Below are 15,275 nucleotides of genomic sequence, written 5' to 3'. Positions count from 1 at the left end.
TATTATTATTATTTTTCTTTCTTCACATTATTATGATTCACCATCATAATATTGACACTATCTGGACGGTTTTTGTTTCATTTTTATTTTTTTTAATCCTGCATATTCAGAAAGCTTATATAACAAAGGGTTGAGAGTTTAGGCACAAGTTTACCTTCAGACTAGTAAACAAGGGAAATGTAGATTTCTGTGGGCTTGTGTTATATACATATTTAAAATATTTAATCTAAAAATGATGAAAAAAAAAAAAAAAAGTATTACTATTTAAATCTTGTACATTTTCGTTTTCTTACTGTATCACCAACAGAGGGCGACATCAAGCCAGAATGGACAAAAAGCCACTTCAGCAAACAGTGACTTTAGCAGACATTTAACTTTTGCAAATATGTTTGCACATTTTTCAGACATGGTGATGTCCACTTATTATAAATTAATGACCTTAATAGACTGAAAGACAATGAGTTTTGCAGTGTAAAAGTCAACAATCATTTGCACAGAGACAGATAGTCACATATTTACCAAAGACCTTTAACACAGTTGTCTAGTGGTTGGTATTTGTACTTCACAGAAAGAAGGCCCTGGGTTTAATGATGTGAAGGTAAATGCAAGTAAAGACAAAGAAAGAATGATTAAATGAGATTAGTTTAACATACAAAAACCTCTGATTGTAACTGAGAAATCTGGAGAAATCCCATGGACACCTAAAGAGAAAACTTTAAGAAGTGAAAAACATGGTATTCTTCTAATATTCATTTTTCACACATAGACAGCAAATTTATTTTATCCAGGTACGTCACATATAAAATTCCTGCAATAAAACTTTAAGTTGTTTCATGCAAATACAAAAGTATCATAAAAAAAAAAAAAAACAGAAAAATGTCACATAGTGTTTGGAAAAAAACATGTATTCATATTTTTTCGATGCACGTAACACCCCATTTTACAGTTTTAATATGTCTATGTGTTTACATTAATAGTCTTCAAAAAGATTTTCAGTCTAAGAAGTGATATTTATTCAACCAAGAATTCACATTAGATAACCTACTTGTCAGAGCCTCTGCATTGCGCTGTCACAATACAAAGCACAATACTGATAAAACACACAAGCATTCAGCATCACTGCCTGTTCTGGAAAACAAAGGTAATTCCATCGTTTAGAAATATAGTCAATAATGAAAACACAATAACATTGATGCACCGATGAAGCAGCATGATGGTGAAGTAACGTGGGCCTGAACTGTACATGTTCTTCTTTTTTTCGTCCAAGAGTCTTTGAAGAGTGTTGTTAAACGCCATGGAAATATAATCTAGCTTGGATTTTATGCTCTTTATTAGAGGTATTTTTGGAGGTTGTGATTCCTAAAAGTCTGGACTGGTCTCCAGTGGACAGGGTCCTGAAGTCAACACGACATTGTCCAGGCCGATCTCACCTCCCAGACCTTTACCACGCTGACCTTCAAAGATAATCTGAAAGATAACAGGTAATAGTATTACTCAGTACCAGCCCATGATTTAGGCACTTACAAATAAATTAATGGTGCTCCTTGTTTTCAATAAATAACTTGCAATAAATGGCACATTGAAAAGCTCTACTTTGTTTTTCTTTTCCTATACTAAAATAGCTGTTGCTAATATTTCTTTTTTGTTAAAAATAAACCTTCATTAATTCAACTGCAAAGCAGCACTGATTGAACCACAATTAAAAGAAAAAAATCACTATTGGCCATACATCAGACTGGCTTCCTTAGTTTAAAACACATGATTCAAATGATGTGACAATGTGAATTATTGTGAAATACCAACTAATTCATGTATAGATCTTTCAGCCCCTCCAAATACATGCTCATAGTTTCCCATGCTTATATCACACAATGGCAGTCATGTTTAATCTCAAATCCAACCCTCAATTTTTATAAAATCCTCCAATTTTCCTTCAATTATGTCTAATAATATTGAGGAAAGAGATTAATTTAATATGATTTTGTTTTAGGATGTAACATAACAAAACGTGGGAAAAGTGAGGCGCTGTGAATACTTTCCGGATGCACTGTAGGCCAATGTGTAATTTTTTGGCAATGCATGGAAGCTCCTAACTGCTGCTCTATTTGTATTCTAGTTTCCAATGTTGTCACGCTGTTTTTAATTTCTATTCACGACAAGTACCCCCTCTGATAATTTACGTATCCATGGGGGCACCTGTACCCCACTTTGGGAACCTAAGCTTTATATAATTTATACATGGAGGTGCAAACTAGGGCACAATAATGTTGAAATTGCTTGTTTTTCCGCCTAAAATCTGCGACCCACTTACAATCAAACTGGTCCGTATTTGGCCCCTGAACTAAAATGACTGTGACACTGAAAAACAAAACCAAAACACGCAGAACAAAAATATAAGTGCGTTAACCATTAAGTATCAGGTCTGCTCAATCTGGATACAGTGGAGTGGCTGTTGTGTGAGGACACCATCCTCATATATTCAGTAACATGAGAGTAATTGAAAGGTCCCTGGAAAAGGAGACGTAATGCAAAAGGCGCCTGATTGGTCTGAGTCAGCACTGTTATTTAATGTCCTTTATCAGCATTTGGCCATCATTCACACTTTCCAGTCATAGTCTGAGCCATTTTTCCAATTATCTTGTGCAAACATTGTCAGTGTACCTTCACCATGGCGGTGAGATGAGTGTTTACTGAGAATGGTGGTGATGCTTTCATGAAGAGTAGCAGGGATGCATGAGTGAATCAGCCCTAGAGGTAATGGTGGTATTTAGCTATATTGTAAAAAAGCCACAATATTTTTTTAGCAGGACTTTTTTTTCCGCTAAACTTTGGCTGTGTTTGAAATTGCATACTAATGTGCTACACACTAAACTCAATGAGTATATATATTCTCTACTATAGTATGATGACATTCCCACTGAAGTACACTTCAAATTTTCCCGAGATACATGTCGAACGTACAACTACAAAAACCTGAAGCACCCTGAAGCTAAATATCGCCTTTGAAAGTTCCGAAAGCATTTAAAGCGAGAAAGTGACCAAGTAGAATATCAACACACCCACCATTGTGCTACTGGCTAAAATTTCCAGTTAACTTCAAAACAAGAGCCCTATTTATAACAGCGTTAAAAAAACTAATGGAAGACAAGAAGAGATGCTTGAAGCCAGTCCCATGCAATGCATCATGGGACAGTTAAGTACGACAAGTGTGCCCACAATGCCCACTTCATTAATGTCCCAATATAGTATACACTCGTTTTTTTCTCGCATACTCAATCTTTCCATACAATCTAATTGGAACGCACTACATACTCATTCTGACTCACGTTAGTATGTGATGCTGAACACAGCCATACTTTGACAAAGTCATTTTCCCTCCTATAATCCTATGTCTACTTTAGCAATAGAGCTTTTAACCACAGATGTATTCTAAATAATTTGTTTGTAACCCATAGAATTGATAATGTAGGCTTATTAATTAATAATATTGTACTAAATGACTCACCGACTCAGGGGCCTCCTCTTTCCAGGCCACGGTGAGGAACTCTGTCTGCCAGCTTTGGTCTCTGCTCTGGCTCTGCTCCCACACTGGATAAGCATTGTTGTCCAGTAACACCTGGAGCGTCCCTACGTTATGGCCCACCACACGGTAGTCAAAAGTGAGACAGAAGCTGCCCTGCTGAGCACGGTCGCTGAGCAGCAACTTCAACTTGGCAACGTCATCTTGTTCCCCGAGGAGCCCACTCAACGCCATGTAATACTCCGCCCCTGAAAGTGTGCAGTGCTACACATGAATAACAGCTCCTAAAAGTGAGTCAGCATATTACTTCTGGTACCTCGATCATGGTAAGCTACACTCCAGTCGATGTCATCGGCTCGGTCTTGGACCCATTCACATGCGCCCTGATCAAAGTTGCAATCCAAGATGTATTCTGTTTAGTGGAGAACAGGGACACAGTTTGTGTGATGCGTTAATAGCAGTTAATATCAGTGACATTGTTAGTTACCAGTTGGTTTACCTTCCTGAGCTGGTGGGATTTCTTGGACCTCCGTGGATGGTCCGAACACTGATTCAAAATCCTCTGATACTGGCAAAGAAAAATAAAATAAAAAACAGCGAATATTAGAGAGAATGGTGCATTTTTTAAATATATTTTAATGAATTTTTAAACAAAATAATGTCACGGTTGCACACTTTTTTCTGAATTCATAATGAAATAATTGATAAATGTTGAAGAAATCAGACTTATTCACTGATTTAGACAATAATCAATGTTTTATGTATACATTTAACTGTCTTGACACGCTTGCACGACTATTTATTGTAAAAGCAGGTCCATAAATTTAGGCAAAACAATGTTATTTTGTTCATGCATTGTTGTTATGATAAATAAATACATTATTTTTGGTGGTGGTGATGATAAAAATCAATCGAATACAATGTAAATTAGATTACATTAGGTGCATTCATTCATTCATTCATTCATATAACTTTTTCTTCATATATATGTAACTTTCTCATTTGTTGAACTGCGGGTCCTCCTAAACCAGGGGTCAGCAACCTTTACTCTCAAAGGAGCCATTTTGCCTAATCTCACCAGGATTAAAGTCCTTCTGGAGCCGGGTAAAAAAAGAAAAAGAAAAAAAAACCTTCTCAATGCAAACAATACAGTGTATAAAATTCTATAAAGTTGAAATAATGTCAAATAATTTTATGAGTTAATGGATTTAATTTCTTGCAACATATCTATTTTCTTCCAGAATAGTCTTTTTGTTAGTTTAGTTAGGGATTTCATTACAACTTAAGGTTAGCCACAGGTGCAAGTTATTGCACAATGTGATTTATTTTTAGGTTAACAAATTGTTTTTTATCCTAATTTTATTTGAACTTAATGTCATTATTCATCAATACCCTCTGCAAGAATTAATTATTTTATTAAGTTTTTGAAAGCTATCGGGAGCCATTGCTAAAGAGTCAAAGAGCCACATGAGGCTCCAGAGCCGCAGGTTGCAGACCCCTGTCCTAAACCCTTAAATGTCTCTCAAACATTGGTTCTATAAGGCTTAATCTACAAATTCAAAACAATGAGTGGAATTTAGTTAAACTACAACATTTATGTGGTTTTATTTCAATAGTAAGTACATCCCCATTTGTCAAATGTAGCTAATTATTGTCTCCTATTGTCAGAACTGTGATAAAATGAAAATAAGAAAATATAGTATTTTATTGAGTGACAGTACTATTTATTTGTTCCAAAAAAAAAAAGGGAACTAGGAACATTTCCTGATTATTTTTAAATCAATTGTTAAATCTTTCCGAGTACCCCCTGCAATGTGCTCCTGTACCCCTAGGGGTACACGTACCCCTGTTTGGGAACCACTGCAGTAGAGGATCACAAATGTGTATATGGCTTCCCCATGAATGCAATTTCTTTATTTATCTGTAACAGCAGCAAAAATCAAATGCGTTATTACAGTTACTTTATTCTATAGAACACAAGATACCCTGAAAAGGTTCAATAAACCAAGAGATTTTCCAAAATGAAACCAAAGCCAAAAGGGGATTTTTTTCTTGCACAGGTTCAGACCTGCCTTTGCCATCACTCATGGCTGCTAATATAGGTGCAACTTTAGGGTAACCCCCCCTTCCCAGGCATCTTAGAGCTCCTGCAGCAAATCACCCCCGTGAAAAACAGCTTCAACATCCCAGAGAAGTGACAGCTGGGGTTATTGAACCTGCTGAGCCAAAGTGGGTTGATGTTAGAAAGGTCTAGAGTGGTGATGACAGGCTTTCCTTCAAGAAGTTAAGTCTGTTTGCACAACAGCTGTTTTAGGGGAAACATAATAAAAGGCTTGGAGGCTGTATAACCTCCACCCTAGCCCCTCACCCTGTTCTACAGAGGTGGGAAGAAGGCACAGGATGGCTTCGTCTATCCTTAGGCTCCCACATGCCAACAGAGTAAAATCCCTCCCTGGAGGTGATGGATGTCTTAGGACTTGTTTCCTCTTGTTATTTGGGATTCTACAAACACTTGTTTGTTACCATGAAGATTAAAATGAGTATATGGGAGTTTACAGATGGGAGTTTGATGGACATACATTAAAATGCGCAGACTTCACTAGGAAAGACAAAGTTGTGTCATTAAGTGAACGCAGGGAGGACGTGATTAACCCTCCTCTTATCCTTGGGGTCAATTTGATCCCATTCAATGTTTATCATTCAAAAAATAATAGTTTTGCTTCATATTTCACGACTTTTCCTAATTTGATGGGTATATTTGATTAAGCATGAACTAATCATGATGATATCTTTGTCAGTGTGCTGAATGCATATTGCACAATATGGGTGTCCCCCTGGGGTCAATTGTCTTGTCTGTGTGTAACCCATGATCATCAGTGTTGTCAGTCAAATTTGAGAAAATTCGGATGAAAACTATTGAAGATAAATTAATTCTAATTGACAATATTGACCTGATGGTGGCGCTATAGAGAACAGGTTAAGTGTTCATTATCAACGGGACACAAAAACATGGTTTTCTGGAGGCAAATTGACCCTAAGAGTAAAATGTGTTAGTAATATTTGAGGATAATAGGAGGGTTAAACACTAACTGTGCCTAATGTAAATATTTAATGGTAAATTAAGTTTCCAGTTGATAAATCCCAGTTTAAAAAAAAAAAAAAGAAAGTTGATTTAGGGTTAGGGTTAGGGATCAAACTGACTGCGTCTACTACAGACCACACCGAATCCAGAAGATTAAGAGACGGCCACTAGAGAGTAGAAAAACTTACTGAAAACATCCCCTCTTGGATTAAGCTGGTTGTCTTCCTCTCCCTCATCCTCCTCTTCCTCAGGAAATTCCTCCCCTCGTCGTCCCCCAGTCTCACTGCCAATGTAGACCTCACCTTCATAGTCAAAAGGCTGCTGATGGACCCTGGGGGGCGGCGTGGCAGCCGGTTCAGGGATGAAGTTTTTGATGTCCTCACTGTTCAGTTTATTACCCAGAATCCCAGGCTTCACCTGGGAGTCAGGGATGGCTGTAGGAAGGAAGAGGAAACAGTTGAAACATCTGGATCTCCAATCATAGGAAATGAAATAAGCATTTTGTCAGGATGCAGGTGTGTGTGCGTTTTTTCTGGATTTTTTTTTTTTGTTGCAGTGACTTACAATTTTATAAACTAGATGATTGCCTTTTCAGCAGGAGCAAAGCTCTGACGTATATAAACATGCTACAGGAGGACTATCCAACAACATGCAGAAAAGGCACAACTACAGCATTCATTGGTAAGCAAGTATAGAGTATAGAAGCGTTGCTCGTATAGGGTCTCTATGTGTAAGCTCATGCTAAAAGAGTCCAGGTCTCATATCCGACGGTGGGTGCTGTGCATGAACAAGACACGGAGTTAACACATTCCTAACACTAGACCACAGGAAGGGGAAATGAATGGGGTTACAGGCCAGCGTGTGAACAGTGACGGCGAAGATTATGCACAATCTCACCGTTGATGGAATAATCTGCACTGCCTTTGTCTCCATCCCATGACCTCTGATAAAAAGGCTTGACTACAGAACATAAAGACATCTTCATTTACTCTGTAACATCTGAGCTGGTTTTTTTTTTTGTTGTTACCTTTCAAACTTTTTGGCGACTGTAGTGTTTCACCTGTTTGTTCTAGGCCTGGTTCTATGAGATAAAGTAGATTTTTTCTGGACTTCTGCAGATGGTTGATTACTTTGCAGTAGCATATTTACACAAGTGTGTTTCCAATCTCTGCTTCTCTCATGTTAACATCTGTAAGGAGGATTGAGGTCTAAATGCCGGAAACCAGTGTTGGCAGGAGGTCAGAGATTGATCTGATCCGAGGGCCACATTATCAACATTCACGTCAGCAATTAAAATAAAAACCAATTTGAGCATTAATACAGGAAGGATAAAAGGGTTTTGTGTTAGTGTGTTTTTGGAGTCAAACTGTATACTTTCCTCTCCATTTATGGTGTTTTCTTTATTGTTCTGTAAGTTTGTATGTTTTCTGGAGTCATTTTCTGTATTTTTGTTGGTGTTTTGTGTGTGTTTCTGATTTTTTTGGAGTTGTTTTGTGTATTTTGTTATCCTTTTTGTGTATTTCTGTGTAATTTTGTATTTTTTCGTGGCCATTTTTGTGTATTTCAATTATCTTTGTGTATATTGTTCTGTTATTGTGTGTTTGTGTAGTCATTGTTTGTGTTTTGAGAGTTAATTTGTTTATTTAAGTGTATATATTAGTTTTTATCGGGGGCTGTACTAAAGTAGACCACCAGTTGTCCATGTCTGATGCAAACTCAACTTAATCTATTGTTAAACACATTAGAGCTCGGGTCTCACCAGAACATTCAAAGCCATTGCCTCTGAAGCCGGGCTTGCACTTGCACTTATAGGATCCCTGTGTGTTCACACACACAGCGTGATGGCTGCATTTGTGGGTGCCTGTGGAACACTCATCAAGATCTAGAAAAGAGTGAGAGAGTCCTTTTTATACGCATGCTCAAGTCACAAAAGACAACCAAAAATCTAAAACCAATAAACAGGAGTATACCTTACCCACACAGTCATATTTGCCGTCAACATATTTTAAATCGTAGCCATTCTGGCATTTGCAGAAGTAGCTGCCAAAAGTGTTCACACATTGTCTGTTGTGGGGGCAGAGGTTCTTTCCAGTTACGCACTCATCGATATCTGAATGAAAAATCATGTAGTTTATTAGATTTTTCTCGAATTATTATTTTATTTTTACATTATTATTAAAATTCTAACCTTTGAGAGCCTTGGTGTGCTCTTTACACTGTCGTCTGTGTTGTTGTGCAATCATTATGTTATGCAAGTAGAAGTGGCATACCTTTACCATGCTATAATACTGTATAAATACAGAGTCATAAATCGTGTTTAACCATTGTTCATACTGGTGCAGACATGTCTCATCTCATCTCATCTCATCTTATCTTGACTGTACATTTCCATGATACATTTCACAGAATTGGTACATTATAAACCCACATTCAGGCCTTGCTATCGGCTAAACTCTTGAGTTTCTAATGTCTTACCACATAATAGCTTCTATTGCTTTTCCTTATTTTTGTTTTGTGGTAACTTTTTGAATATTCTAGACTCAATAGTTCCCTTTGCTCTGCATTCCCTGGCACCAACGTGTGTTCTGGCCTTCAGTGCATTTTCATTGAGCATAAAGAGACATATTTAAATATACCAGCATCATCATTACCCCAACTCCATATTGGTTTCTCACTCCCACTTTCCCAATGTTGCTAATGGATGTATTTAGTGTTGCCTAGCATACGACACATCAGCATGTGTGTCAAACTGACTGCTCATGTTTTTGTGAAAACCATAGAAATCATCCAGGAGGATGTATAAACAGTAAGATCTGTATGATATCACTATCGCATATTTAAACATGTGTCTGGGCCTGTAGCCAGTTCATTTCTAAACACATCTGCAGCAGATTAGATATTCTACATCCAGCCCTGTTTTCATTATCATTCATTAACTTAGAACATATGTTTATTTAGGGGTTTTTTGCCCATTTTTAGAAGAAAAATCAGTTTATATTCAAATTACTAATGAAATTTCATATAATTCTTCCATCAAATAGTTCTCCAATGAACAAATGGTTAAAAACACAATGGGCCCTATTCTCCGTTCTTGTTTTTTTATGTGCATCAGTTACGCACGTATCACACATGGGAGAATAGGGCCCATACTGAATAAATATATATATTTTAAAATAATAATTTATACAAAGATATTTATTGTTTGTTTTTAAAGAAAAAAGAAAAAATGTGACTCGTATTCTCCATTTTCTGTGTTTGTGTGATGAAAGCTATACTCACCCACGCATGTTCTCTCATCTTGTCCCAGCTGGAGGCCTGCAGATGGGCACAGGCATTTGATCTCCCCCTCTACTTCCTCACATCCATACTGACAGTGAGCAAGAGAGCACGTCCTCGAATCTGCACGCAAAGTAAACAAAAAAAAACATACACTTCATCCTAAACAATGCACACTGAACGCTGTAGCGTGTGCTTTTAAATATCAGTAGCACTTACTTGCACAGGATCCATCTGGCATTAAGGTGTATCCATTGAGACAGTAGCACTTGTAACTACCAAACGTGTTCATGCAGCGATGCTGACAGGGACGAGGTTTCAGGCCGCACTCGTTCAGATCTAGACAGGAAGTAGTAACACTTTCCTTGGGGTTTTATACATAAATGCTGACATTGCGCTGTCATTATTATGACATGACACCTGCCATTAGCATGAATAAGTTGTCATGAAGACTGTCATTAAGTGTCGTCTGTTACCCTAACCCTTAACCCTATAACTTTTACCCTAGGGAACTAAAAACACAGAATTGAATACATATAAAAATAATTTAAATACCAAAATGACTAGACCCACGACTTTAATTGTAAAACACTTAAAGTTAAATGTTTTTTTATATACAGTGTGATACCCATGGAGTCATGTGCTGATTGCTCATTGTTGCAGTCTGCTGATTAGGTAATGTCACACACCTGGGCCCAGTGTGCTAATGTTACTAAAGCACCCAGAATCCTTCACTCTCTCTCTCTCTCTCCTCCACACAGGTACAGTATATATGCACCTTGGTTTGACTTAGATATGGTGGGTTAGATTAGGTTTTTAGCTTTGTTTTACGCCTCACAACACTCACATTATCTTAACTCATGTTTTAACTCTACTGATATACACACTCTATGATGTAAATATCTACTACTTTGTTGGAATTCGGTCTAATTGGGTTTATTTGATTTTGCTTAATTAAATAATAAAGATTCTTTGAAATGTTTGCCATGGTTTTGTCTCCATTTCTTGTTGTGACCTTTCAAGCTGGGTCATGACAACACCCACTATAAAATCTCCCCTTTCTTATACTCTTAAACCTGATATCTGGAGTTTCTGAGAAATCTGTCTATGTATGATTATTTTGAAATGCGATTAAAATACCTAACTAGTCTTTTACAATGATCTACTGCCAGTTGTCATCCATATACATTAATGTATATAAGTCCCTCCTTCGTCCTATAGACCCCTCTACAAATGGAAACGATCGCCATGTGCGCCCAGCCAATAGGCTTTGACTTCCTGTTTTTGAGACTGTCAATCAAGTGAATGCCGAACCGTACACTGAAACAAGGCCACGCGTCACAACAACAAACAGGTGAATATGATTTTGGTTCTTACCTGACCCATAAACCTATATCAATGCAACCCTGTTATGTTCCGTGTGCAGAAAAGTAGAGGGGTGTGGCTTCTGGTAGATTGGGAGAGGCAGTGGGAGGAAGTAAAGCTGTTGAGGGCGGGACATCGAGACATTTCTCAGAAACACCGGATATCAGCTTTAACCATGATTCCAAGCCTGGCCCTAAATCTAAAGAAACTAACTATGGAACACGTAAACTATTAAATTTCCCATTTTTTTTTTTGTACTCCTAACCATAATCCCAATCTTAACCCTAACCACCAGGGGCACCTGTCCCTAAACCTAAAGAAACTTGGCCTATAACTTAATTCATGAGACAACTAAACCATAGAAAATACCAAACCCCACGAGATCCTCCACCTAACCCAAAAAATGCCAACATAGCTCCAAAGGTGTCATAGTTTAGTGAACGACACTTTAACGACAGCCTTCATGACACCTTATTAATGATAGTGACAGTATTGTCAGCCTTATGTATAAAACTTTAAAGTGTTCCATGTGTTTGATTCCATTTTGTTTCCATCAGCAACACAAAATTATTAAAACACAGAAATGCTTTGAAGTTTTAAAGTATAGCTGGAAATTGCATTATCCTAGTCTGACCATTTTCTTCTAACCACATACAGTGGCTTCTATTACCCACCTTGGTTACATGTCTTTCCGGAGTATCCGGGGAAACACTTGCATTTGCTGGGGCCAACGCATTCTCCATGCTTGCACCCATGTTCACACTGAGCTGGTAAAACATTCAACATGAAGAAGAAGCAGTAGTGGTGAAGAAAGATGGATTTTGTTAAACCGCACACTTCTATTATGAAGGCAAGGTTTTATTATATCTTTTTTTTTTTTTTTTTTTTTTTTTTTTTTCCTGAAAACAGATTAGGTTTGGAAAATAGTTAACATTTAAAAAAAAAAAAAAAAAAAAGTCCAACTTTCTCTTTAAAAAAGAAACCTCTTAAACCACATTTGAAACATATGGAACTGTTCTATTTTTCTTACCCTCACATTGCCCTTTGCTGTTTTTCCTCCAGCCGTAGCAGCACTCCAGTCTCCTGCCATAGCGACACACACCTGGTTGGTTTCCAGTAGGGACTTGTCTGTGGTGCCTTTGTGGATGAGTACAGAAGTAAAATGTATAATTTGTCTTACTTAGCAATAGTTATGGTCGCCCTGTGACACGAGTCCAGATAAGGCAAAGAACATTCTCCCTGTCAGTAAAAAAATAAATAAATAATAAAATACAGCAAAAAAAAAAAAAAAAAAAGAATAGACAGATTTATGAGAATTCACATTTATTCTGAGGCCACACATTTTCCTTTGCGGAGTTCACAGTAGAGCAACAGACATCTCATCTGACAGGATGTTGGTTACACATGGAAAAACACTCTTAGACATCAGACATGGCCATATAAAATGTTATTTCTCAAATTCAAAGTGTTCTTTGGTGGACATTGCTTAAGTCAGATGATTATCTACTGTAAGGTTACCCTGGATTTGGAAAAACAAGTCTCATCGCTCTCAAAATAGCCACAATTGTACCTTAAGATGACTTTGCAAACGTTTTAGGATGTGATTTAATGGGTTTCTTGTAGGTATTTTGATTGCTTCTAACTATCCAAAAGTCTCTGAATGAACTGTTAATGTGAATGTGTGTGTGTGTAGGCTTTTACACAGGGGTGTCACTCATTTTAGTTCAGGGGCCAAATACGGAGCAGCTAAGGGCCAAAGATTTTATGCGGGAAAATTAGTAATTTCAACATTATTGTGCATTCGTTTGCACTTCTACGTATACATAAAATACTAAATATGTAAGGAACCAACAATATCCAAGTAATAAGTGATAGATATCAGCCACAGCTGGGTCTTCACTTTAAATTTCCTAGATACTGTGACCGATTTCTATTCAATTAACGGAAAAATCATGTAATGATTTGAGGAAAGTTGCAGGATTTTTTTTAAGAATTTTGAGTTTTTTTTTCAACAGTTTGACACTAAAAATGACTGAAATCATGTAACATTAGCACTGGGAAAACTGAGACCTTGCAAATATTGAGTTTCATTCACACACTGATTCATGGTTTCTGTCATTTTTACTTTCTCCTGCGAGCCAAATTGGATGCTCTTTATATGATGCTGAAGTTAAGAATGGGTGAATATTTTTCATTGGTTTTGCATTGATATATATACATGTATATATAAAAAGCTGAAACATATGAATAGTTCTTTTGCAAAAGCAGATAACTTTGGAAAGGAGAGGATCGTATCTGCTTTTGCAAATTTTGAATTAGAATTTCGGCTGGTCTTCACAAATTAACAAAAAATACAAAACACTCATTGTCCAATTCTTCAGCCGAAAGGGTATAGGTTTATTACTATTTTCACAATATACATTCAATATATGTTTTGCACAAGTTTTATATATACAGTTTATATATTCACATCAAACATATGTCATATACACGTGAATGTATATGACATGTACATATTATTATACTATTTCATTTTTTCGACACAAATTTAATCAAATATAACCTTTTATGTTTAAGTATTAATATTTTATACCATTATATACATACTGTATATATAATTGCTCTTCTTTCTTATACTTACTAACGATGTATGATTTAAAAATGTTTTTAAAGCGGTCCTTTGTTTTATTTCATCCCTTAGGCAGTTCCATAATTTAACCCTTGCTATTGTTATACTCATCTTTTTCAGTGTTGTTCTTGAAATGTAGTTTTCCTCTTAAATTATATTCCCCTTCTCTCCCTAAAAAGTCTTTTCTGCAACCCTTTTGGTCGTGCACCTTTACTCGCTTTATAAATCATTTGGACAGTTTGGAGTTGGATGAGATCTGGGAGTTTCAAATCTGGTGTTTTTAAGAAGAATCCATGAACTCTTCATAGACAGAATTTATTATAAAAGACACGACATGTTCTTTCTTTTTAGCTTTGACTCCAACATGTCCAGTGTTTGTCTTTGACCAAGCTGTGCGTCCCATAAGAGCAGCTGTGGCACCAGCAGGACTGGAGGAATTTGAGACTTGATTGAAAATAACCAGAATAGCCCACAGGAGAGGGGCTCCTCACAGTAACAGGTGCTTTGAAGTTATTAACAGTTGCTGCGCCACATTTAGCCGTCACGCGTCTTCTACAGGTCAGAGGAGTATATACTAAACATACCATGGAAACGACAGCTTTCCCAGTAAATGTTTGAAGCCCATAAATCAGCTTAATGTTACATTTTAAAGCTCTACTTAAAATAATGGCACGTGGAGGACTTTTTAGTCTTGGGTCTGATTATACATGCCAACTCTATAGGTGATATTTTAAACCAAATTGTCTTTTGGTCTCTGTGCAGTCAGTGTGGCAGGAACTTTATTATCGCTCACACAAATCCTCTTTGCAAAGTTTTTGCACACTTAAAAGTGTAAATATCCAAGTCAGGCTTTTACTTCCACCCTCATGCCCTGTGGCTTAACTTCACAGGCTTACCTGATGGCTTCAGTGCAGAAAGATGAGATGTGAAGCAGGAGAAGAAGAGCACCAACCACAGTGAATGGCTGCATGGCTAATCACAGAGTTGCAGAAAAATTCAGACTATTCCTCCAGGAAGCTTGTGTTGATGAAACTGCTTGGAGCGGTGCAGGTTTCTGTGGAGGCTTTACACACAAAGCACGCTGGATTTCAAAGTATTCCCAACCACGCATGCAGTCGTCTTGGGGAATTACCCTCTGCTCTGTCCTTTCAGAGCTGCAGCTAATATCTTATAGGACCATCATTTGCTTCTCTGAACATCCAGAGGTGGGTTGACACACGGTGAAATGACACTGCGCTAAGAGTCAGGAGGTGACTTCTGGAAGAAGGAGTGGGTCTTTGAGGAGGAGGAGGAGGGTGGGGACTAGGATTTCTTTCCCTTTTTTTGGCAGGGGAGGTTACAGGCAAACCTATTGATGTGTTTTTTTTTTTTTTTATTGAGACAAACTATCCATGTTCGGTTGT

General features: G+C 37.3%; 1 protein-coding gene across 4 annotated transcripts; it reads right to left on the bottom strand.

The window, feature by feature from the left end:
• Positions 1-696: 696 nt before the first annotated feature.
• On the bottom strand, positions 697-15,133 carry egfl6 (EGF-like-domain, multiple 6). 4 transcript variants are annotated; one of them, XM_028436412.1, is made up of 14 exons: positions 15,005-15,133; positions 14,769-14,935; positions 12,274-12,380; positions 11,918-12,010; positions 10,098-10,217; positions 9,882-10,001; positions 8,578-8,712; positions 8,362-8,484; positions 7,500-7,562; positions 6,791-7,036; positions 4,020-4,088; positions 3,837-3,932; positions 3,506-3,768; positions 697-1,467 (listed from the first exon to the last, which is right to left on the bottom strand). In XM_028436412.1, the coding sequence occupies exons 2-14, from the start codon at positions 14,840-14,842 to the stop codon at positions 1,360-1,362; spliced, it is 1,617 nt and encodes a 538-aa protein (XP_028292213.1). In that variant the 5' UTR covers positions 14,843-14,935; positions 15,005-15,133; the 3' UTR covers positions 697-1,359. The 4 variants fall into 4 exon arrangements, with proteins under 4 accessions (XP_028292213.1, XP_028292212.1, XP_028292214.1 ...); XM_028436411.1 differs by having other exon boundaries at positions 14,769-15,099; XM_028436413.1 differs by lacking the exon at positions 7,500-7,562 and having other exon boundaries at positions 14,769-15,099.
• Between the last annotated feature and the right edge of the window lie 142 nt (positions 15,134-15,275).

Source organism: Gouania willdenowi, chromosome 21 (assembly GCF_900634775.1).
Source record: "Gouania willdenowi chromosome 21, fGouWil2.1, whole genome shotgun sequence".
Taxonomy (NCBI): Eukaryota; Metazoa; Chordata; class Actinopteri; order Blenniiformes; family Gobiesocidae; genus Gouania; species Gouania willdenowi.
The sequence above is the reverse complement of the archived record's forward strand: the minus strand, read 5'-3'. Positions and strand labels throughout refer to the sequence as shown.